At 42.8% G+C, this 26,250-nt stretch overlaps 1 protein-coding gene across 3 annotated transcripts in view; it reads right to left on the bottom strand.

Moving 5' to 3' along the window:
* Positions 1 to 745: 745 nt before the first annotated feature.
* The window catches only part of nlgn2b (neuroligin 2b), a 119,565-nt gene continuing 94,060 nt past the window's right edge, over positions 746 to 26,250 (bottom strand). For 2 of the 3 annotated variants that reach the window (XM_054754026.1, XM_054754028.1), the window contains 5 exons: positions 25,153 to 25,338; positions 20,925 to 21,190; positions 20,702 to 20,855; positions 14,029 to 14,395; positions 748 to 10,944 (listed from right to left, as the gene is read on the bottom strand). In XM_054754026.1, the coding sequence (XP_054610001.1) occupies positions 10,017 to 10,944; positions 14,029 to 14,395; positions 20,702 to 20,855; positions 20,925 to 21,190; positions 25,153 to 25,338 (1,901 nt within the window). In that variant the 3' untranslated portion in view covers positions 748 to 10,016. Of the gene's footprint in view, positions 10,945 to 14,028; positions 14,396 to 20,701; positions 21,191 to 25,152; positions 25,339 to 26,250 lie in introns of all 3 variants that reach the window. The other variant, XM_054754025.1, reaches the window with a different exon arrangement.

A 26,250-nucleotide genomic window follows, 5' to 3' on the forward strand; every position in this document is an offset into this window, starting at 1 on the left:
ATTTTTTGCAGCTGTTGTTTTCTAACATATATTTTCTATTATTTATTTTATTTTATTTATTTAGTTTTTAAATATATATATTTTTATTTACCAATTATTTAAACTTTGTTCTTGTAATTCTGACTTTATTCCCAAATTTTTTACTTTATTATTGTACCATTTTTCCGCAACCTAACTTTCCAAAAATTACAACTTTATTAGTTATTTTGGTGATTTCGACTTAAAACAAAAAATGCCTTTCTTTAATATTTCATCTTTAAGCTACTAAAGTGACGTTATTTTTTCCTGATTCTTGTAAAAGTACACCTTTTTTCTCCGAATATTTTGACTTTATTCTAGTAAAATACTGTTCCCATTTGTTTGTGTGTTTGTTTTTAGTTTTTTTGTTCAATTATATTTTTAGAATGTGCTGCGGCCCAATAACAAACACCACTGCTCTAGTGTGAATATTGCACGAATTAAAATGGTAAATTATTACAACGTAATCATTATGTAATTTCTGCCTATTTTATTATTTATTTGTAGTTATTTATTTGGGTAATCCTATGGTACGTAAAAAAATAGTGTACAGCTTTGTTTGGAGTTTTTACCAATTCTAAAATAACACTGTTTTCAAAATGTATTAATGTATTATACTATTTTTCTACATGCAGTTTATTTCTGACGTATTGTTCAATTGAAAGCAGATTACCTTGAATCGCAGCGAAACATTGCCACCCAGCGGCGACGAAGCGGTACTGCTGCAGCATTGCTCCCAAGGAAACCCTGATTATCTGCTGCGGTAATTGGGTTGAGCACGAGAGACAAATGACGCCAGTACAGTATGCATCAGTCATGCGAACAATGGAATCTATTTATGATGAATGTGCTGACGCTGAGACAAAGAAGACGAATGCAGGCTACATCACTCATAAATTAGGAGTTATTCTACCCCATGGGGATTCATTAAACTTCTTATTGCAGTAATATTTCAAGAGACCCGGAGAAGGAATTTGAAATCCAGGAGACCTAAAAATGGAGACAAAAATCCAGATTTAAATATTTAAAAAACGTTTCCTTAGTATTGTGAAAAACCAGGTGTAATTTAACTCTCATTTTACAGCAAGATGAAAAAATACAGATGGATTATTCTATAGATTATGTTCGAAGAGTTCAATTATATCAGTAGTTCAATTCAAAAAGTGAAACTCTTATATTCCTTAGATTCAGTACACACAGAGTGATGTGTGATATAGAGTGATATATGTCCCCAGACTTCTCCCATGTCCAAGTTTTTGCTTCAGCAACTTCCAAAGCTGCAAACTACATGGCCTGCTGGACCTGCCTCCAGAGTCCATCCATCCATCTTTTGCTTAACCGAGGTCAGGGGGCAGCAGCCCAAGACGAGAATCCCTAGGTTCCCTCTTCCTTCCTGGTGGATCCGGACGCATACCCAGGCCTGTTGAGAGACATTGTCTCTCCAACGTGTCCTGGGTCTTCCCCGAGGCCTCCTACTGACCAGATGCCCAAGCCACCTCATCTGGATCCTCTCAATGCTCAGAAGCAACAACTGTACTCCAAATTCTTCTCACTTTATCTCTAAGCGAGAGCCCAGCCACCCTACGGTGGAAACTCATTTTGGTCGCTTGTACCTGCGATCTTGTCCTTTTGGTCACTACCCAAAGCTCATGACTGTAGGTGAGGGTGGGAACGTAGATCAACTGGTAAGTTGAGAGCTTTGCCTTTCAGCTCAGCTCCCTCTTTGCCACGAGAACGGATGCAGAATCCGCTTGTCGATCTTGCGTTCCATTCTTCCCTCACTCGTGAACAAGACTTCCAGAGTCCCATGGCCCTAAAAGCCCCGATAGGACTCCTTTTTCAACTTGACGGCGTCCCTCACTGCTGATGTTGTGGGATTCCCTACATGACGGGCACTGACCACCTCACATACTCGACAATGGAGGCACGGAACGTGGCCCTGGGAACGCGCCCTGGGAACATGCTCATCTACACACTGAATCTGCGCGCGTGTGTGCGTAAAATAAACACAACGGCAAAAAAATTAGTTTAACAATGTTTGTTTTTAATGTTTTCCAGTTCAGATACACAACATACAGTGTGTAAATAGCCTCTATTTGAAATAGAAATATTAACTTTGATTCTTTCAACCCCTGTGTGGTCATGATGCTGTCTCACAGTATCTGGAGCTTCAAGCAGGTTACTGAATAAGACTAAATGAACGAGACAAACAGGTGCAAGCCCTCTTTTTTGTTTTTTTTGTCTTTTTTTCACCAGTCCAGGCTACTAAGAATAAACTGCCACCATTTGAATGCCTTTTTGTGTCTCCTTTCCAAATGCCAACATCAACTGTATAGTGTAAACATGTAAACTTGGTGAGTGTGCTTCCATTTCCCGTTGGCTTTCCGAGACCTTACATATCCTGCCCTTGTGTGAGTGTGTGCGTGTGTTGCTTTTTTTAACGCAAACTCCTGGCAAACAGACCATATTGACATTGTGCAGACAAAATTGCAAAAGATAAGCAAATCAGTCACCATAAAGCGAGCCTGAAATACGAGCAAGAGGGCACAAAAGATTTTACAACCTCCCGATGACGGCTGATACTGTATGACCGTTCGTTCAAAGACAATGTGAGACACTCACAATTAAACCCGACAGCAGCACAGGTAATATTCCATGATTCACGGTTTGTTTGGAGCCCATTTCAAATATCCTCCTTATCTCTTCTTTTTCTGACTCGTTTCCCATTTCCTTCATCTGTTCTCTGCAGCTGTTCTTTGGCTTTAGAACCAATGAAAGCACTCGTTTTATTCCCAAGCTACCTTTCATGACTGATGGGATAGTTACATGTTACTCCTTAGACCGTCACGTGCGATTTTATAAGCACAAAGCTAACCAGAGCTCCTTTTGCTAATGTTTACCTCAATTCTGTTTTTTTTTTTTGTTTTTTTTTTAAAGCAAATGATCATATATGTTGGGAAAAGTAAAATGGAATGTCGTGCAAAAGGTATTTGATTTCAGGAGTTCAATTCTGACGTACTAAAGCTTCCCATGACGCTACAGTCAGCTACATGACTAAGAAATGAATCAATGCATTCTTGGAATGTTTCACTCTGTGTACAGTAGATTCCTGTATATTCGCGATTTAGCATTCACGGCCCCCCAAATTTGTGGACTTTTGGTAAAATTAAGTAAAAAATGTTTTTTTTTTCTCACAAAGTATTTTTTCCCCACTGAAAACACTTGTTGGTAATAATCTAGAAATACATGATAATACAGTGGAACCTTGGTTAGCGTCATTAATCTGTTCCAGAAGGTCCGGCTCTAACCGAAACGTACTTTAACCGAATCCCCAAAGAAATCACGCAAATCCAATGAATCCGTTCCAGAAAGCCAAAAATGTTAACACAAAACACGTTTGCTGGGTTTTTTGGGTTTCATTGTGTTTCTACAATGTGCCACGGGCCAATAATAAACAAGTTGCGGGCCGCAAACGCCCCACGGGGCGCACTTTGGACACCACTGTCTACATCATCATTCATGATACATTTTATACTTTAAATGTGTATATCTCGTCAATCTTACAGAAAATTCCTATAAAGCTATAACCAGATAGATTACTAATAAATAAATAAATGGATTCTTGGAATATTTCTATGTGCATTCAGCATTCACGGCCCCCCAAATTTGCAGATTTTTGGTAAAAAAATCTCCCCAAAAATATTTGTTTTCTCCATAATTGCTCCTATTTCCCCCTGAAAACACATCTCATTCACCCTTAGTTGGTAATGATCTATTAATACGTGATAATACAGTGGAACCTTGGTTAGCGTCATTATTCCGTTCCAGAAGGTCCAACTCTAACTGAATCCCATAACAAATAGTGTAAATCCAATGAATCCGTTCCAGAAAGCCAAAAATGTTTACAGAAAACACGTTTGCTGCCTTTTTTTGGGTTTCATTGTGTTTCTACAGTGTGCCACGGGCCAATAATAAACAAGTTGCGGGCCGCAAACGGCCCACGGGGCACACTTTGGACACCCCTCATTCATTAGCGGTGAGTACCTCCACATCTTACACTTCACACGGGTTTATCTCGTCACTCCGACTGAAAATGTTGCTGCAAAATCGTCTGAGAACGTCAAGGTCAAGCTAGCAGGAGCTGGAGCGAGCCGTGTATCAAAAATGGAATTTTTACGGGTGATCTGCTGCAGCGATTCCATTTTGGAATTGAACTCGTGAAATAAATGAACTTTTGAAAGATATTCTCATTCATGGAGATGTATTCATGTGCCCGTAACCCTTGGGAATTTGCTGCGGAGCGACAAATTAAACATCCACAAGAGCTAAAATCATGAAAATCCTCCAAACTTTGCACCTGTTGTCACAAACAGAAAGATCCGGCCAGTCACTCAAAACCAAACGACAAATAATATTTACAAATTCCAGTTTGTTCTCTTACACTTAAAAAAATGTACAGTTTTGTCCGTGTCTTGTCTTTTTTTTTGTATCTTTTTTTTGTGTGTGTTGTCCTCCGGAGTCCTGCAAGGAACGGCAGTCTGGCTTCCTTGGTGCTGGAATCCTCGACACACAGGATGCAGAACATTTACAGCGAGCGGAACCCGCTCGGCTTGATTTTGTACTATGAGTAATGTCTGACATTAAAGATTTTTTTTTCTTTTCCTTTTGGAACGCATCCTCTGTGCACTGATCGCTAATTCACCGTCATGTCACTCCATCAGTCCAGTCCCAAATGTCACTGGGTTTCCTGCACAAGTGTCCGTGTTCCGATGTGCGAGTGATATGAAATGCATGTTACAAGGCGTTCTCACCCTCATAAATACATCTCATTCTCCCGCTCGTTTCAACAAAGGAGGTGAGAAGATGGGTGTTAGGCAGTCTTCATGGTCACAGACACAAACCCAATGCCGTGTCAGCTTTCCCGTTTCGTAACAAAGTGCTTTCTTTGACAGAGAAAACAGAGAAACAGCAAAAAAGAAGAAAAAAAAGAGGCTTGGGGGAGGGCGGGGGATCAGTCTTCATGGTGTTAGGGTATGAAAAAAATAAAGAGGCCATATTTACTCTCTTTGTTATAGTTTTTATACAATAGTCATTTCTAAATACTTTGAATATTTCTCCGAGTACCACAAAGTGCAGCTGATTTTTGAAAAAGTGTGAAGAAGGCAAAACTCATACAAAATGAAATCATGCAACAGCTTCTTTCAAATGATGCAGTCGTCCCCCGTTCATCGCGGTTCATCGCTCCCGTGAAGTAGGATTCCTTCTTTATAAATGGAATATTTTCATAGTCAGGGCATAGAAAGCCTGCTTACGACCTTCAGGAATCCCTTGTTTATCGCGGTCAATTGGTTCCAGACCAGACCGCGCTAAATGATACACGAGTCAAAGTTAATAAATGGAATATTTTCATATTTAGACCATACAAAACCTTTTTAGAACTTTCTAAATATCAGTTGTTAACATCATCAGAGCCCTCTAGACATGAAATAACACCCCTATAGTCACCTTTATACTCCTATTACCCAATATAGTAGACATAATAAGAGAAAATAAGTCATATAACACACAGAAATCTTGTTTACGACCTTCTAAATATGGGGTTTTAACATTATTAGAGCCCTCTAGACATGAAATAACACCCCTATAGTCACCTTTACACTCCATCCATCCAGCGATTTTCTATGCTGCTTATCCTCACTAGGGTCACAGGGGTACGCTGGAGCCCATCCCAGCTGACTTGGGACTTGGGGGCGCATACAGACAAACAATCATTAACGCTCTCCTTTATACTCCTATTACCCAATATAGAAGACATAGTAAAAGAAAATAAGACATATAAGACATAGAAATTTTGTTTACAACCTTCTAAATATAGGATTGTAACATTATTAGAGCCCTCTGGAACCTTGGTTATACCCAAGTCACACGAGGGGTAGAATAAGCCAGAATGCCGTCAGAATGAAAATTCCTGTTTTTTTCCTGAATATCACTTTTGTGGCCGGCCTGAATGTTTTGAGAATGCTAAAAAGTTTGGAAGTGGATTTGAAGTGGAAACATAACGGATGGCATTGGAAAGGTATTCTAACTGCACCCTCAATATGCATCTGCATTCCACAGTAAACGTTCTTACGGTATTCCAACAGCATTCTGGAAAAACAACGCAGCCTGCTGCTGCTGAAACACCACCATGAAGCGCCAAACGTAACTTCATACCGCCAAGAAAAAAAGGAGCCAAGCTTACAAATTTACAATCCTCTCCCGAATGTGGCGCTAATTTTGAAACTTCAACTTAATTCCGGCAGGTTCTGCTTGATTCGTGCTGATTCATGCTTAGCGCGACGGGCGCTTTAGCGCCATTAATCCGCTCCAGAAGGTCAGACTCGAACCGAATCAATTTTTCCCCTAAGAAATATCCATCCATCCATCTTCTACTACTTCGTTCAGCTTCACCCGAGGCGTTCCCAGGCCAGTTGAGAGACATAGTCTCTCCAACGTGTCCTGGGTCTTCCCCGAGGCCCTCTACCTGTCGGACGTGCCCTGAACACCTCGCCAGGGAGGCGTCGGGGAGGCATCCTGACCAAATGCCCGAGCCACCTCATCTGGCTCCCGGATGAAAGTGCTTCTCACCTTATCTCCAAGGGAGAGCCCAGCCACCTTACGGGGAAAACTCATTTCGGGCATAAGAAATAATGTAGTTCCAATTCATCTGTTCCAGAAAGCCTGAAATGTTCAAACAAAACATGTTTTTATGGTCTCCCAAGTATAGTTTTACATGCAGAAAATGATTTCAAATGCATATAAATGATGCATGAACCTTTAATGCTCCGTTTACCTTCACTGAAGACGTGATTGTTGCCAAAGACACCATGTGGCAGCGAGATCAACACCTTCCTCTTCAGCACCCCCTTCCTGCTTTGCCATGAGAGTTTCTCACCTCAGTGTGAAGCTGAGAAACATGACTGAATTCAAGGAACAGCTCACGCCCAAACAGGAAAGTGGTTACTGAAGAGGAAGGTGTTGATCTCGCTGCCACACCTTCACTGAAGGTAAAAGCAACTTTAAATGCTCATTTATCCCTTTCATCCCTCATTTATACGCATTTCAAATTGTTTTATGCACGGCAAACCATAAAAGCGTGTTTGGGTTTAACATTTTTGGTTTCAGTCATTTTGTTAGCAAGCTAAGGATGCTAACAGGGACATTTTGTGATAAAAAAAAACCAAACATACATGAAGAACACAGTTGGACTCACGCAGCGTATTAATAGCACAGCAAAACGCTCCTCACATTCAAAAATGCACACAAACCGAACATTTTTGACGTTAACCGAAACACACTCAAACCGAGGTTCCGCTGTAGACACTGTAGTGGACATAATAAGAGAAAATAAAACATAATATAGACTCACATATGCTAGTATTGGGGGAGTTCCTCTCATCAGGGTAACATTACTGACACCTGGTGGCCAGTGTAGAATACTACGTAGCACAACATGTCTCAGTGCGATTTCTGACTTATATCTGTATTTTACTTCATTTAGCCATTTTTAGCCTTGAAAATGCTTAATTTCGGCCAAAAAGATGTAAAAAACGTAGATATTTTTAGACTACTAACAACATAATTTATGAACTCATATATTTTAGAAAAACCGTGATACAACGGAGCCGCAAAGTGGTGACGATGCGAGGGACGACTGCACATTGAATGTGTTCTCTAAAAGAAACTAAGCACAGTGGAACCGTGAGAGTGATCTTCTGTCTCCCAAGTGTGAGTGTGTGTATCAAAAACAAAGATGAAGAGGTTGGCACTTTTATGACGGTAATTCCTTTAGTTAAGATACAGTCAGCGTGGACCTCTCCGGGCGCTCCGCTGGACGCCAGCGACAGAGGAACTTCATCACAGTACTTGGCACCAAGAATGCTGGTAAAAATGAGATATCAGAATATCTTTTTTCTCCCCCCCCACCCCATTCATATCCTTACAATTTATTAATAATACATCATTTACATTTGTGTTTTTGTATAAAAGACTCCAAAAGGGAAAAAGAGTCTTGATGTGGTTGCATGGAAGAGGAAAGATGCATTAGGGTGAATGGTTGGATGAAATGAAAGCGGGAGCAGATGCGATGAGGCAGCAGAGAAACTGAAAGAGGACACGTGTGACGAGGAATAAACAAACGGAGAATCCCATTCACTCCAGAGCCCAAAAAGTCCAAGCCCCAATCTGGAAATGTCGTCAAAACGACAAATAAACGAGGTCCCGTCACGACGGAGAGACACCCGTGAGCTTTTCTAGTCCCAGCCCCTGTCGACGTGCGCTCCCCGCTCAAGCGAAGCCACGCCGAACACACACAAGCCGATCCCGCAGCGTCTCCTCGGACACACACAAGCCATTCCCGCTTCCAGATTGGGTTCTGGGAGAGCTGCGATTTGTAAATTTCAAGAACGCGCCGCCTCGTGAAACACGGCCTGTTTGGGCAAAACGATGTTTTCTTGCAGATGATTCTTGGCGGCTTGCTGAAACAGCAGATACTTCATTTTAGAGCTGCAGCAATTAATCCACGATTAATCAATTATCCAATTAATCGACAACTACTTTGGTATTCGATTCATCGTTGTTGGATTTTAAAGGGATAGTTGGAATTTTTCTGCCATGAAGTTGCATGACATCCCCATCAGCACTGTAGTACATCACCAGTGAGCTTACACCCCCCCCGTTTCGTGGAATTGGCCAATAAAAACAGAATTCAATGCTTGACGCGGAATCTGGCGGAATTTGGCATCATGTGAACGAATGTTGTCATCGTGAGGAGAAGGAACGTTCGTGTGGGGGAGCTCAATCGTGGCGGAATGTCGTTACAAACACGACCTAAACCTGGTTAAAATGGCGGTAAAGGCCCGCGAAAGTTGGCGGAACCTCCTCTTACGGAGCGTGAATGTAAGGGTTAGCTTAGTTTAGCACGCTAGGGTGGTTGTGTGTGCGACTCGGGCTGGATGAGTGTATTTTCAGGGCGTTGTGTTCGACCGCTTTAATGTAAGGAGCGTTTTACAATGCCCGATGGCGTTTACTTTTGCAGCCAGCTCGTCTTAGCCGTAAACACACATTCTCTGCACACACGGAACACAGCAACACACTTCCGTCCTTCAAAATAAGAGCACCCTTTGCCCCATGTCTAACTGTGTAAACAAAATAAGCGTGTCATAATAAAAGAAATAAGCGTGAGTGCATCTGCCTTAATCACAAGAACGGGCGTTACAGTGTGTTGAAGATTTTGTAGCAATATGTGCAGAGGCTGACATCCCACTAGAAAAGTTAGCCAAGCCACACCCATTTCTCAATTGCTGGGCAAAATTGTCCAACATTCAAAAAAATTAAAACGGAAAAAACGGAATTTGGTAAACAAAACGGATTTCACAGGGCCTTATTTTGAGGAGCCAGACTCTTAAGCGGCCCCACCAACTAAGCGGAACTACGTTCCCCGTCGCGGAAATCGGACCAGAACTGGACTCACGGCACCATGTGGGGGGTAAGTCACTGCTGATGGACAACTTCATGTCAAAAAATCCGAACCATCACTTTAAAATGTAAATATCCTCTGATTTCAGCCTCTCAAACGTCCAAAGTCGTCCATGAAAGCAGAGCTATTATCTTCGTGTTTTAGACAAACCAAGATATTCTCACGCGTCAGCTTTGACTTTGGAACACACTGATCCACACTTACAGAAGAAGCAGACTCCAGACACACGTTTGGTTTTTGACTCCGAGTCCTTGAACGACGGTCCTGTTAATGCTTGTCAATCCGCCCGGACACCGCCCACCCAACCTTGACCAATGATTGTTGCATTATCGTACATTGTCGAGGTATTTGTTACTTCTTAAAATCTTACAAACTGCAGCTTTATTTAAGGGCTTCATGAAAAGATCTGGTAAAGAAGAGTAGTGGATGATGAAGGTGATGGCGTGAGCCCACAGGGGGGCTGCAGAGCTTGTGCCTGTTCCTATACACGAGTAGTGGAATGTTGGTGCGGCAGGGCATTGTTGCTGTGGCTGGGGACGGGTGTACCGGACGGGGCCGGGACGGGCGGGTACGTGTTGAACGGGTGGAGGGGCTGCATGCTGCTGATGGTGCTGGGGATCATGGTGATGGTGTTGGCTGTCATGAGCGGCACATCCTCCGGCGCCCGCCGCAGGGCCAGTGTGTAGTCAGGGGGGCATACCGGGGGCCGCAAGGGTTCCAGGTCGCCATGGATGCCACGGGAAGGGAGAGGTGTGCCGTGCTCCAGCTCCACTCTTTGCTGCTTCATCTGCAGCGACATCAGCTCCTCTTCCTGGCTTAGGGCCAGGTCGTTGTGAGGCGGGGCCCCTACCACTCCGATGCCGACGCCCATGCCCATTGTTGCGCCACGTTGTGGCGACAGTCGGCGGTGGCGCCTCTGCATGAGTTCGTGGCGCTTGTCTCGTTTGTAGTAAAGTGCGGCGAAGGCCAACACGTTCAGGAAAAGGAGAGACGCGCCCACCGCCACCGTCACACTCAGCTCGGTGGAGTAGTCCCTTGTCTCGGGAGGGAAGGGAGTGTTCCGGGGTCTCTCCGAACCATCCGGCTCAGGTGGGTAGGTGGAGATTACAGGGTGGGGTGTGGAGTGGGTGCCGGTGTTGGGGTTGGCTTTAACGCGGGGGCTGCCTCCGGGCGACAGTCGAGTGGTGATGGAGCTGGTGGTCGCCCTGTGGAGGCTGTGGAGGTGCGGTACCAGCTCCAGCCAGAAGGCTACCTTGTTGGCCCGGTAGTTGTCTCGGACGCGCGGCTTGAGGCCGATATGCAAGTACTGCTTGTCTTTGGAGCTGAATTTGGTCCAGATGACCTCCTCAAAGCGGTTTGGCTTGGTGTGGATGAACGTGGTGTCCTGAGGAACCGGCAGGTTGGGATCCCTGGGAAACACAATGAAGGGGAATTACAGAACGGAATGTCCAGATGCTCCGACGCCGATCATATTCACACTGTAAACTCCTTCAGAGACTTCATTTGCCAAATCCAGCTCAACATTTCAAATCCCTTTTAGGCTTAAGTTACAAGAAAGCCAGTTTCCTTCAGAGATGAGTGTGCACAAAGCTCGGTGGCCGTGTAACACTCAAACTTGATTTTATTTCAACATCTAATTTGCATGTTTTCTATCCATGCCACCGGTTGCAATAGCTGTAATATCATTTCCAATATAGCTGCGCAGGCAGTTAAGTACCATAATCAGATAAGTGTGATATTCAATGCAAAAACTATGCAAGTTTGCTCACGACTAACTAACTGCCCATCAGAGACTGAACTGAAGGTATTGCATCCACACGCATGGCTTTATTGTTGCTGTGCTCTGCAGTGGCGTGGAAGTACACCGCATCGTCTGCTAATACTGCTGCAGCACCCTCAAAAATAAACACATGGGAAAATGAGCACCTCTCCAGCAATCTCAATCAAAGCTGAACTTCATTGTCTTGTTATGCAAATGCAGAAAAGCCTGATCCATTCCTTACAGTTCCCTCCAGTGTGAAATAGCACTTCATGTCCACGCCAGGGGTGTCCAAAGGGCGGCCCATGCCTGTGTTTTTTTTCACTGGCCCTCGGCAAATTGTAAAAAATGCCCCCCCCAAAAAAAAACAATTAAACAAGAAAAAAAACAACAACAGCAAAAATGGAAGAAAGAGCAGTCGACATATTAGGACAGGGGTGTCTAAAGTGCGGCCCGGGGGTCATTTGCGGCACATGGCTGTGATTTTATTGCCCCGCAGCACAGTCTAAACATGTAATTTAACAAGGAAACTTAAAAAAAAAAAAAACAACAGCAGCAAAAATGGAAAAGTCAAAGTATTAAGAGGAGAGTTGTAATCCAGCAAAGAAGAAAAAAGCCTAACCCTCACCCAAATTTCACAAGAATCAAGTTATAGTGTGAGGAAAAATGTCATTCTACTAGCATGGAATTGAAATATTAAAGAAAAAAAGTTTTTAGTTGAAAAAAAAGGAATAAAGGGGAATAAAGTCAAAATATTAGGAGAAGAAAATATACAAGAAAGTTGAAATATTTGGATAAAAACAAGAAATCAACAGCAGAAATGGAAAACAGCAGAAATGGAAAACAGCAGAAATGTAGTAAAGTAAAATTTTAGTAAAGTCAAAATATTAAGAGAAAAAAACAGTTTTCTAATGTTAGTTTTCTCACTTTTCTCACTTATACTACAAAGCTGAAATGCATTTTTTTCTCGAGCTACATGTACATGTAGCTTCTTAGCATATCTACAGGTACACGTGTTGGTTGACAAAACATCAAAGTGGCAAACTTGCATCCTTCATTTTTCACTTTGTGGCCCTCGCTGGAAAAAGTTTGGACACCCCTGTATTAGGAGAATGAAGTCATAATATTAACAAGATTATTTTACTAGAACAAATGAATAAAGTGAATAAAGAGAAAAGTCATAATATTGACAGAAAAAAGTTGTACTCTTGTGAAAAAAGTCGTAATTTTACAAGAATAAAGTTGAAATATTCTGAGAATAAATAATATTACATTTTTTGTAATTTTAGTAGAATAGAGTCAAAATATGAAGAGAGTAAAGTCATAATGTTATGAAAATAAAAGTTGTACTTCTACTAGAATAAAGTTAAAGCATTAAGGGAGCAAAATCATAATATTAAAAGAAAAATGAAAGTCAAACTATTAGGAGATTAAAGTCATAATATTAAGAAAAGAAAGTTGTAAAGTTTGTAGAGAAAAAAGTCATTTTAGTGCATAATATCAAAATATTCAAAGTTGTAATATTATGAGAAACAAAAGAAAGCAAAAAAAGTTGCAATTTTTGGAAAACTAGGTTGGCAAAAAGTTACAATATTAGGGAAATAAAGTCATAATATTATAAGACTAAAGTCACAATATGAGGGGGAAAAATGAGCAGAAGATGTCGTAATATTAAGAGAAAATGTTGAAATCTTATGAGGAAAAAAACCTTGTAATTCAACGAGAAGAACGCTGAAATATTAGGAGAAAAAAGTCATAATATTAAAAGAAAAAACTTTTTTTTTTACTAAAATAAAGATAAAATATTAGGAGACTCAAGTCCTAATAGTATGAGAAAAAAGCTGGTATTTTTGGAGAAAAACAGTCCCATTTTTAATCAGAATGAAGTCAAAATATTATAAGACAAAAGTCACAATATGAGAGGGAAAAATGTTCAGAAGAAGTCATAATATTCAGAGAAAATGTTGAAATCTTACGAGGAAAAAAAGTTGTAATTACAAGAATAAAATCAAAATATTAGGAGAACAAAAGTCATAATATTACGGAAAAAAGGTGGATTTTTTTCAGAAAAAAGTTCCAATTTTATCGGAATAAAATCAAAAATATTAAGCTTAAAGTCATAATATTAAGAGAAAAAAGTTTTAATCTAAAAAAAGTTGTTATTTTATGAGAATGAGGTCATAATATGAATATGAGGGGAAAAAGTCATTTCAAATGCATACTAGTGAAATATTACCATGTTTAATATTATGAGAAACAAAAGAAAAAATAACGTTGCAACTTTAGGAAAATTAGGGTAGCAAAAAGTTACAATATAAGGGAAATAAAGTCCAGCTGTGATAAGATCAAAGTCACAATAAGACGGGTAAGAAAAAGAACAGCGAAAATGTAAAAAGGAACCAAAATAAGCATAATGTAAGGAGAAAAAGCGTAGTGCTGTGCAACACAAAGCTGAGATGCAGCCGGTGTTGTTCTTTAAATACATACAACATCGAAGCGTGTCGGTTCAGTACGCGGCCAGTACATGCTGTAAAAACGTTCTCTGGTTTTCATGTTGTTTCCACCTCGAAATGCAGTCGACACAAGCAGAACGTATCCTATCTAACCTGACAGACATTCAACAGGACACAGTACTTCCCTGAACAGATTGTGTTCAACCTTGGAGGTTGCACTGTGCATGAGTAAATGGTAGACACTCCACATGAATATTTATTTTTGTATCGCGCTCACTTACCCCGTCTTGGCGAAGTTGGTCCAGTACGTCATGACCACAGCACTGAGCATGACATCGTTCTTGGAGAAGTTACATGGAAATAAGTCATTGGCGCCCACCATGGGAATGCCAAACACGTAAGGGATCTCGTCTCCATGGGCCGCGTCGGCCCACTCGGGCCGTGCTTCTGTCTGACAGTGGTGGTGGAAGGTGTAGAAGAAGACGGGAGACTGGAACTCTGCGTGCAATTTGGCGGTGGCCACGGCCGGAGCCACCCATTGATGGTCTGTGAAGAGCGCCAAGAGGGTCTTCCTGCGCATGTCGCTGTTGTCCCGGTCAGCCCAGTCTGTGTACATGAACTTGATGGTTTCCCTCAGGATGTCTTTACCTTGGAGGACGAAGGAACCTTGTTAACTCATTCAATCCCAGTCAGATTGATTCAATCCCAATCAGTAGCGGCCATTTTAGACCATTTTGACTGATCTTTCAAGGCACGCAGAATATTGTCTTGTACGGCGTTATAAACGTGGAAACTACCAAAAGAAAGATTAAACTTTGTCTTAGACTTTGTCTTTAAAAAAAAAAAAGTTTGTCCCTTTTTCCATTCTTTAGTCATCAGCAGTAGAACATAGGTAAGTTTCAGGGAAATATCAGTTCCCAACTAGAAAAGGGAGAACACCAGCTTTTAGTGAAAAGATACGTTTCAAGCATAACTTTCACTTTGACACAAATATTAAACAACTATACCAACATAAACAACACCAAAAATGAGTTGTTTTACATCAAAATAACCATTTATTTACAAATATAACGCCATGAACTATTTACAATTTCCACATGTGGAACTACAGTATGCGTGCGTGCGTGTGCATGCATAAAAATTTCCCTACAAGTTTTCCATCACATGACCTCTGCCGAGCTCTTATGAAATGCACTTCTGCCACCTTGTGGCCGTTTTTATGGCTTAAAATTGCTCTGAAATGAAATGCATTAGTGGAGAGCTGCGTCATCACCTCTTTTTGCCTCTCGCGCAAAAATACGTACAAATACGTTGTTGGGATCGGGCCCTCGCGTTTATCCATCCATCCATTTTCTATGCCGCTTTTCCTAATTAGGGTCGCGGGGTTATGCTGGAGCCTATGCCAGCTGACTTTGGGCGTGAGGCGGGGTACACCCTGGACTGCTCAGCAGCCAATTGCAGGGCACATACAAACAAACAATCATTCACACATTAGTATGTTAGCATTGCTACCATGCTAACGTGAACATACTAGAATTTTTTGCGATTTCCATATATATGAACCTAAGCAGACACTCATGCTAGGTCTTAGCATGCTAACGTCAGCATGTTTGCATGTTAACATAATTATACTAACATTTTTAGCATTTTCAGAGGTAGGCACTTATACAAACACTTACCGCTGTTATGCTAGGTGTGAGCATGTTAACATCAGCATGTTAGCATTGTTAGCATTCTTTAATTCATTTAATTCTGGTATGTTTTCATGGTCAAGGAATCTAAATATGTACACACATAGGACTAATATTTATGGTGTAAATCACAATATGGGGGGAACTATGGTGCTTGGTGGAGGCCTGTGCTCTCTGAGTACTTTTCTAGTTATTGTTATGATTATTAAATTGTCTTTTATTGTGTGTGTGTGTGTGTGTGTGTGTGTGTGTGTGTGGAATTATTGATGACCAAGTTGTTCAGTTATGAAACTAATATGTGGTCGTTTAGGGTATAATTTCATGCCGAGCCCTCATGAGAATTTAGCATAGCTGTGTGTGATTTCATAAATAAAATGTGTCTTTGGATTATTCATGTGGAATAATTAGACAGGTGGTATTGACATGTGCAAGATATGGCTTTAAGTCTATGAGGCAGTTCCACTAAATGTCTTCATGGATGTTTTTCGGGCAGCATGCATCATAAGACAGGTTGCAATTATGTAATAAATGTGAAAGAAGGGCCTCACTGAAAAGAAAAACAATACAAAAAAGAATTTTCAGCAATATGCGATAAACCTGGAAATGTTATGTGATTAAAATTGCAATATTTAATGATTTTGTAATTTTACAAGAAAAATGAGGAAAAAAACATAACATTAGTAATGTAATAAAAAGTAATTAAAAACACTTGGGAAAAAAGTAAAAATTAGTAATGTACAGTGGAACCTTGGTTAGCGTTATTCATTTGTTCCAGAAGGTCCAACTCTAACCAAGACATGCTATAACCAAATACATTTTTTACATAAGAAATAATGTAAATACCATTCATCCGTTCCAGAAAGCCAATTATTACAATTATAGTAAATATATTTGAAATGCATATACAGTAAATATGTCAACATGATGAATGAAAGGGATAAATGAATAGAGATAATGTTTACTTTCATGGAAGATTGATTGTTAAAAAGACAAAATGTGGCAATGAGATCAACACAAACACCACCTTCTTGTTTTGCCATGACTTATTTCTTGAATTCTCACCACAAGTCTCTACTTTTCTTATTGATCACGGCTGCAAAATAACCCCAAAACTGAGCCAAAGGAAGTTGCAAGTGGCAGCATTTTGATAAAAGATGCTGAGAAACACCATCGAATTCAAGAAACAACTCATGGCAAAACAGGAAGGTGGTGTCCGCGTTGATCTCGCTGCCACATCGCGTCTTTGTCAACATATCGTCACGTCTTCAATGAAGGTAAAAGTAACCTTAAGTGTTCATTTATCGCTTTCATTCCTCATTCATATGCATTTAGAATTGTTTTTACTATAGTTGTAAAACTATAAAAATGTGTTTTGGGTTAACATTTGTGAAACTTGTGTTAGTTAGCAAAGAACTACAGGGTCAACCACTGATGACATCATAGATGGGCGTAGGTGCTGTTTCCGCGTAAGCTAATAGCAAGCTAATAGGCTGTCTTGGACGTTTTGTAATAAAAATACATGAAGAACACAGTTGGACTCACACAGTGTATTAATAACACTACAAGACGCGCGCCGTATTGTACGCTATTCCATTCCATTCCATTCCATTTTCCTCCGCTTATCCAGGTCCGGGTTGCGGGGGCAGCAGTCTTAGTAGGGAAGCCGAGACTTCCCGGTCCCCGACCACCTCCTCCAGCTCCACCGGGAGGACACCAAGGCGTTCCCAGGCCAGCTGTGAGACATAATCCCTCCAGCGTGTCCTAGGTCTTCCCCGGGGCCTCCTACCGGCTGGGCATGCCCGAAACACCTCACCAGGGAAGCGTCCGGGAGACATCCGGACTAGATGCCTGAGCCACCTCAGCTGGCTCCTCTCAATATGAAGGAGCAGCGGCTCTACTCTGAGCTCCTCCCGGCTGACCGAGCTCCTCACCCTATCTCTTAGGGTGAGTCCCGCCACCCTACAAAGAAAACACATTTCAGCCGCTTGTATCCGAGATCTCGTTCTTTCGGTCACGACCCAAAGCTCATATGACCATAGGTGAGGGTGGGAACATAGATCGACGGTAAATTGAGAGCTTTGCCTTCCGGCTCAGCTCTCTCTTCACCACGACGGTCCAGTACAGCGACCGCATTACTGCAGACGCTGCGCCGATTCGCCTATCGACCTCAGGCTCCAACCTTCCCTCACTCGTGAACAAGACCCCGAGATACTTGAACTCCTCCACCTGGGGCAGGACCTCATTCCCAACCCGGAGGGAGCAATCCACCCTTTTCCGACTGAGAACCATGGCCTTGGATTTGGAGGTGCTGAGTCTCATCCCAGAAGCTTCACACTCAGATGCAAACCGTCCCAGTAAACGCTGCAGGTCAGAGCTCGATGAGGCCATCAGGACCACATCGTCTACAAATAGCAGAGATGAGATCCTAAGGCCCCCGAACTGGACCGCCTCGACACCTTGGCTGCACCTAGAAATTCTGTCCATGAAAATTATGAACAGAATCGGTGACAAAGGGCAGCCTTGGCGGAGGCCAACGTTCACCGGAAACAGGCTTGACTTACTACTGGCAATGCCAACCAGGCTCCTGCTCCGGTTGTACAAGGACTGAATGGCACGTAGTAGAGCGCCACCAATCCCATACTCCCGGAGCACCCCCCACAGGACACCGCGAGGGACACGGTCGAATGCCTTTTCCATGTCTACAAAGCACATGTAGACAAGTTGGGCAAACTCCCAAGTACCCTCCAGTACCCTTGCAAGGGCGTAGAGCTGGTCCAGTGTTCCGTGACCAGGACAAAAAACCACATTGCACCTCCTGTAGCCGAGGTTCGATTAACGGTCGTACCCGTCTCTCCAGCACTCTGGAATAGACTTTCCCAGGGAGGCTGAGGAGTGTGATCCCCCTATAGTTGGAACACACCCTCCCGTCACCCTTCTTGAAAAGGGGGACCACCACCCCAGTCTGCCAATCCAGAGGTACTGTTCCCGACTTCCACGCAATGTTGAAGAGACGTGTCAGCCAAGACAGTCCCTCAACATCCAGAGCCTTGAGGAATTCAGGGCGAAACTCGTCCACCCCCGGAGCTTTGCCACTGGGGAGCGTTTTGACTACCCCAGATACCTCAGCCACGGTGATGGAACTGTCCGCGTTCGTGTCCTCAGCCTCTGCTTCCTCTATGGAAGGTATGTCAGTGGGATTGAGAAGGGCCTCAAAGTATTCCTTCCACCGCCCAACTATATCCTCAGTCGAGGTCAGCAGGCCCCCGTCCCCACTGTAAACAGTGTGAACCGGGCACTGCTTCCCCTTTCTGAGGCGCAGGACGGTTTGCCAGAACCTCTTCGAGGCCGACCGAAAGTCGTGTTCCATGGCCTCACCGAACTCCTCCCACACCCGAGTTTTTCCCTCAACCACCGCCGAAGCCGCGTGCCGCTTGGCCTGCCGGTACCTATCAGCTGCTTCAGGAGTCCCACAAGCCATCCATGCTCGATAGGACTCCTTCTTCAGCTTGACGGCAGCCCTGACCTCTGGTGTCCACCATCGGGTTTGAGGTTTGCCGCCACGACTGGCACCGACCACCTTGCGGCCGCAGCTCCGATCGGCTGCCTCAGCAATGGAGGCACAGAATAGAGCCCATTCGGACTCAATATCCTCGTCCTCCCCCAGGATGCAGGCGAAGCTCTGCCGGAGGTGAGAGCTGAAGACTCGACGGACAGGTGACTCTGCCAAACGTTCCCAGCACACCCTCACTACACGTTTGGGTCTTCCGGGTCTGTCCGGCATCCTCCCCCGCCATCTAATCCAACTCATCACCAGGTGGTGATCAGTTGACAGCCCAGCCCCTCTCTTTACCCGTGTGTCCAAAACATGCGGACGCAGGTCTGATGATACGACTACAAAGTCGATCATAGACCTGCGGCCTAGGGTGTCCTTGCCATGTGCACTTATGGACATCCTTATGTTCGAACATGGTGTTTGTGATGGACAAACTGTGGTTCGCACAGAAGTCCAACAACATCACACCGCACGGGTTCAGATCGGGGAGGCCGTTCCTCCCAATCACACTGTCATTGCCCACATGGGCGTTGAAGTCTCCCAGCAAAACAACGGAGTCACCAGTTGGGGTGCTCTCCAGCACCCCTCTGATGGATTCCAGGAAGGCTGGATACTCTGAACTGCCGTTCGGCGCTTACGCACAAACGACAGTCAGGACCCTTTCCCCAACCTGGAGGCGTAGGGAAATGACCCTCGCGTTCACCGGGGATGACTCCAACACGGAGGCACCGAGCCGGGGGGCTATTAATAAGCCCACACCAGCTCGCTGCCTCACCAACTCCAGAGTAGAACAAGGTCCAGCCCCTCTCGAGGAGTTTGGATCCAGAACCCAAACTGTGGGTCGAGGTGAGTCCGACTATATCTAGTCGGAATGTCACAACCTCTCTCACAAGTTCGGGCTCCTTCCCCGCCAGAGTAGTAACATTCCATGTCCCAAGAACCAGATTTGGCCGCCGAAGACCAGGTCGCCTAGGCGCCTGCCCTCTACCGCCCCCCAAAGCGCAATGCACCGGACCCTTATGCTTGCCCCCGCAGGTGGTGGGTCTACGGGGAGATATTGTACGTTAACGGACACAAATTTGCCATACATTTTTTTCACTAACCAAAATGCAGTCCCTCATACTTGGTTCCAGACCCGACCGTGATAAATGACTTTTTGCAATGTAGGATTCAATGTTAAAAAATTGTAATATTTTCGTAGTTAGAGCATAGGAAACCTGTTTTCTAAATATGGGTTTTAACATGATTAGAGCCCTGTAGACATGAAATAACACCCCTATAGTCACCTTTACACTCCCCTTATTCCTTGTTTTCACCACATTGCAACTCACATTGCTGCAGGGACACAAATTTAACTCAAATTTAACCAGAAAACGTATGCAAACCGAGGCAAAATTTTGGCGTAAATTTTCGCCATTAACCTGAATGTAATGTAACTGAAAACATGCTAACTGGGGCGTACGATCACTGAGGCTCCACAGTGGTATTAAGCTAATAGGCTGCTAACAAGGACGTTTTGTGATAAAAATACGTTAAAAACACAGTTGGATTCATGCAGTATATTAATAACACGGTAATATGCGCCATATTGCACGATAACCAAAAAATGTACGCAAACCCAGGCAAAATTTTGCCGTAAATGTTTGACGTTAACCGGAATACACGCTAACTGTGGCCCTAATACACATTCAGTGGTGGAGGGCAACTGACCGTCAGGGTATCCATAAAGATTGTCGACAAAGTTGGAGATGGTGTAGTCAAATGAGGGTGCGGATATCCCATCTTCTCCTTCAACGTCGTCCACAAACTTCAGCCCTTCTCCTTGGTTAACCCCCAGCAGTATGTTGTAGTTCAGGAACTCGCCCTGGTGTTCAAACATAACAGGTATCAAGTACCAGATGAAGGGACTACCAGAAGGCATGCAAACACTGACCTGCTGCATTAGAATCTCCGGGTCGTCCGGCACCACGTCCCCGTCGACCACGGGTCCGAATGCAACGTGGTAGCGCGCGGGCTGTATGTCTTGATCCACCAGCTCCCGGAAACTCTTCCTTCTCAGGCAGTCCACCAACTCGGCCATGTCCCCCAGAGTGCAACCCACCTTCTTAGCCAGAATCTTGGTGTACATGACGGGTTGGTAGTTGACAGACCAGCTGGCAATGGCAGTGCCGCTCTGAGCGATGGCCCTCTGAAACAAACCTACACACAAGGCAGTCGCACATCATGAAAAGACGTCTTTTCTTACAGTAGGTTCAGTAATGCACATGTTGGAGGAGACGCATTCATGGAGCATTGGACGTGCGATGAAGAGGATCTTCCTGCTTGCATTGGAACCAGCGGAGAACATTCATGAACATTAGCGGCAGGAAAGCAAAGCGCTTGTGTTACGTACGAGGAGCGGCAGCGGCAAGGAAGACGGTGACAACCCCGCACGCAGCAGGAGTTGCACCAACTCCAAAAGCGGAAGAGATGGAGACAAATAACGCTGTTGCACTGCTGCAGTTACGTAAAGTGGCTTGCTGTCCCCCTGTTTTATCTGCAGATTCTGCCATTAATAATTAAACCCCCTCCCCCAACCATCACACACACCATATATGGCCCACTCCTTTCCCTGTGAAATCAATTAAGCAGCCTCTCTTCTGCACACACAGTGCCTTTAAAAATAACCCTCCCACTTTTTCTTTTCTCTGTGTCAGGACCGTAAAGGTGCCGTATACTCACCGGCCACAACATTAGGTACGCCTGTCAACTCTACCACCGCCAATGTCTGCTAATGACACGAGAAAACGTGAAAAATAAGGAGAAAATAAGATTCAAATGTAATTAAAAGTGACAAAATATCACACATGCATTTTTAATAATCACCAGGAATAAGCGGAGACATGAAGTAAAACAACCACAGCAGTCGTGTCCAAAGTAACACTTTCTAAGAAACCAATAAACAAGGCAAGCCAGCAGTGATTTCATGACAATAAAGTCAAAATATTAGGATGCGAAAGTCAGAAGAATAAGAGAAAAAAGGTGTCATCTTAGAAGTTCAAATTTGAATAGAAAAAAACCTTAACACTCTGCGGAGTAAGTATGTCATTTTTGAAGCTTAAATATAATATATAATTATATTGTATAAATATTAAAAGAAAAATACATTATTTTGAAAATAATTGGAATTGAAAAACAAATCAAACAAGGATGCAATTTTTAGAAAATGAGGTTGGGAAATAATTATAATTTTCCTAGAATAAAGTATAAAACATTATGGGAATAAAGTCATAATGTTACGGGAAAAAGAAAAATTACGAGCAGAAATCTGAAATATTATATAATATTAAATATTATAATAATATATTATATAAAAATAATAATTAAATTAAAATAATATAATATTAAATTGACATTAAAAAAGCTTCGGTTCCCAAAGTGGAGACCTCGGGAGAACGTGAATAAACACCGACAGTTACATGATGCGCCTGAACACCTCGTATCGACTCGTACTGAGTTAATTTCCTTATGGATTCCTGTGCTTGATGTGCTTTTGTTTTCATCGTTATTTAGAATGATTGCGTTCACGTGTCACATTAGCTGCATTGTTTTACGGATTATTCTGTGGATGCCGTGCTGCTGCAGACCACAGCAAAAGAGTGTAAAGGTCACTGATCACCACATCTCATATCATTTTACTAGAATAGAGTTCAAATATTGTAGGAATAAAGTCATAATAATATGAGAAAAAGAAAAGTGATGAGACGAAAGCTGGAATGTTGGGATCGTTTTAATAAAATAGCGCATGTTCCCAAAGTGGCGTCGTAGCGGGAACGTGAATAAATAAAACGTGAATGTTTAAAACGGCCTGACCGCTTTAGCGTTTAACAATGACTGTTACGTAATGCGCCTGAACGCCTCATGTGAACGGCCCGCGCTGAGCAGAGAGTACAGCGCCGAATGAAAGGCAACATTCGGACTCGTATTGTTCATTTCCTGACTGATTTGTGTACTTGGTGTGCCATCGTTTGCATCATTGTTCACAATTGTCACACTGATGTGTAGCATGGATGATCTTCGTGTGCCACGTTGTTGCAGGCCAGAGCAAAGATCACAGTTCACCACAGCTTGTCATAAATAACAAAGCATGACCGTGTCAATAAAAGCACGGCTTCACTGTCTTTGCAAGCACGTAGTTTTGCTGATCTTATTAGACGGTGCAGGTATACCAAATGAAGTGATTGATTTCGGTCCATGTGTTTGCATTTGGGAGGAGGATGCGTTTTTATTCCATGCCGTGCATAAGACGCTTTAAATTCAATACCCGGCAACATCAGCCATCTGTCTCCGTTGTCTGGCTCCTGATTATCAGAGATGTGCTCAGCCATGCATTGCACACACAGACAAAAAAACATATCTTCAAGGTCACCTTGCCCTCGCAAGGGGTAACAGTTTGTCATTAACGTAAGCCGATTTCTTAGAAGTACAAAGTGCCATTCAGATGTTCAGTGAATGGGTGGATTTAGGGATGAAACATCTGGTGGGTATTTTAGAGGTCTGCCATTCAGAAAACAAATAAAACACTGACGGATTAGTCTGCGCAGTCAATTATTCACATTCAGATTTATCTTGGAAGTCCACCAAGTACCTGATGTTGTTTGCATCCATGCTTGCAGGAGAGCCTCCTGAGAATTAGTTTGAGGTTAAGCACTAAATTACCTGAAGAAGTAGACGTTTTTCCAGCGCACTGCACCTGTGAAAGCTCAGTGTGCACTGAGGAACCCCCACAGTCTCCCCCCAAAACACCTCATAATTATGGCGGACATGGCTGCAGAGAGTTACTTTTCGGACCAAATATATACTAAACCTGTCTTAGAAGCCACCTGTATAGAACAGCCTCCTGTCTATAGCGGCCACTCTTGCCGTTTCCCTTTAGTGGCCTCTATAGACAGGTTTGACTGTACTACTCAATTCTGCTGAGAAGTGACGACTTAGCTTAGGAATGCCATATACCAAAACCAAGATCAGATCCTGTCATAAACACGGTTCATGTTAATGTTGTACTTCTGACGTGTTGTCCCGATGGTGATTTATTTCACTCTACAGACCTTTTGACTCGCAGTTCACATTGGGTTAAAACATTTGGCCGAGGGGCCGTTTATATTTAGGTGGTCATCAAACAGAGCAACATGACTTACTCACGGTGCAAAGAAAGGAAAACACAACACATCCACAGCAAGTTAAGGCATCACATAAATCAACTACTACTCCTACGTGGGTGATAAACAACAACTAAGAGCTAAACATAGCACCTAACTTAAAATGTTGTTCCAACATACATGCTCCGTACATGTCCACGCGTTGTATTACAGTTAACTTCCTCCCTAACCCTAACCCTAACCCTAACCCTAAACCTAAACCCTAACCCTAAACCTAACCCTAAACCTAAACCTAAACCTAAACCTAAACCCTAACCCTAAACCCTAACCCTAACCCTAACCCTAAACCCCTAATCCTAACCCAACCCTAACCCTAAACCTAACCCTAAGCCTAAACCCTTAACCCTTAACCCTTAACCCTTAACCCTTAACCCTTAACCCTAAACCCCTAATCCTAACCCAACCCTAACGCTTGATTTTGCGGAACGATACCATAAAGGGCAAACGGACTAGTTTGTTATGTGACATATTGTCTGAAAACCGAGGCAAATTTTGGTGAACATTTTAGAAGAAAACCAAATCATATGAAAAGTGGGGCGTGTGAACACCGAGGGTTGACTGGAATAGAGGAAAACGATGTCAACAAACTGCCGTCGGTTCAAAAATCTTTCATTATCGCCCATTGTCCTTGTATCTTTCGGCTATATCGACAACCGTCAAGGTCGATGTCAGTCAGCCAATCCGAGGGGCCGTCAAGGTAAGCGGGTTCCACTACACCAAGTAACTGGGGTATCGTAAAAGTAAAATGGTACAACCGTAGGACTCCACCGACAAGCCATTATACACCAGAAGACTGGATTTGAGAGTTTAAGGGGAACTTTAAATGTGCATTTTTCATGTTAAACATGTCGGGCTTTGTCAGGTTTGTACATAAAACAATAAGTCAGTTCCCACTAAGTGAAGAATATTCCTCCATCAAATCCAAGCTGGTCTGTGGCCTACAGACAGAAGCCAGATCCTTACCTTCGGAGTGGTGAGAGAGGATGAGAAGGTTAACACAGGTGGCACCGGCTCCCGAGCCAAAGATGGTGATTCTCTCCGGGTCTCCTCCGAAGTGGCCGATGTTTTCATTGAGCCAGCGCAGAGCCTGGATCTGATCCAACAAACCATAGTTCCCCTTTGCAGACTGGTTCCCTGTGCTCAGAAAGCCTGCAGGTTAAATTACAACAAACACAGAATGATAAGTGGGAGCGAGGAGCTTAGTTTAATGTTTGTGTACAAAGAGTGGGGCAAAAAATTCAGAGGCGAAGGCCTTGGCTATGTTGTACACGGTGGCTACAAGTCTATTTTAAGGCCAGCGGGGTTTCATACGTACAAACCTTACTCATTTCCCAAAACCACTTTTACACAGCGAGCAGCAACATTGCATAATTTGCACTGACTCTCACAAAGCAGCTCAAACTTTAGCTGAGGCTTTGCCAGATGAGACCTTTTACTCTCTTTAGGACAGGGAGGGCCACCTCGTGAAAAATAAAAGGATGCAACTCTGCCACTTTGATATTTTGTCAAGCAACACATGCAGACTTGCTAAGATGTTTTAGATATTTCGAGACAAAACTGCAGCTCAGCTTGGTCATAGAGGTGAAAAAGCCCATTATTAGAATGAACTTCGCGTTTTGCTCTTTTTCTCCCCTATTTTTGCTGTGGGTTTTACATTTTTTTCCCCAAATAGTTCAACTTTCTTCATAAAAAATGTTTTCTCATAATAATATGTCTTTATTCTCATAATGTTATAACTTTTTCCCCCAACCTAATTTTCCAAAAATCACAACTTCATTCTTTGTTTGTTTCTCATAATACAACTTAAAAAAAATGTAATGTTCTTTCACAATGATGTCTTTATTACCATAATATTTTGACTTTATTCTCGTAATATTATAACTTTTTTCTCCAACCTAATATTCTACAAATGACAACTTTGTTGTTTTGTTTGTTTTTCATAATATTACAACAAAAAGTAACTTATTTTTTCTTTAATATTTCAACTTTATGCTACTAAAATGACGTTATTTTTCCTCACACTCTTACAATGTTATACTAGTACAGCCGTGGGCCGCAAAT

The sequence above is a fragment of the Dunckerocampus dactyliophorus genome, chromosome 16 (assembly GCF_027744805.1).
Source record: "Dunckerocampus dactyliophorus isolate RoL2022-P2 chromosome 16, RoL_Ddac_1.1, whole genome shotgun sequence".
Lineage (NCBI taxonomy): Eukaryota > Metazoa > Chordata > Actinopteri > Syngnathiformes > Syngnathidae > Dunckerocampus > Dunckerocampus dactyliophorus.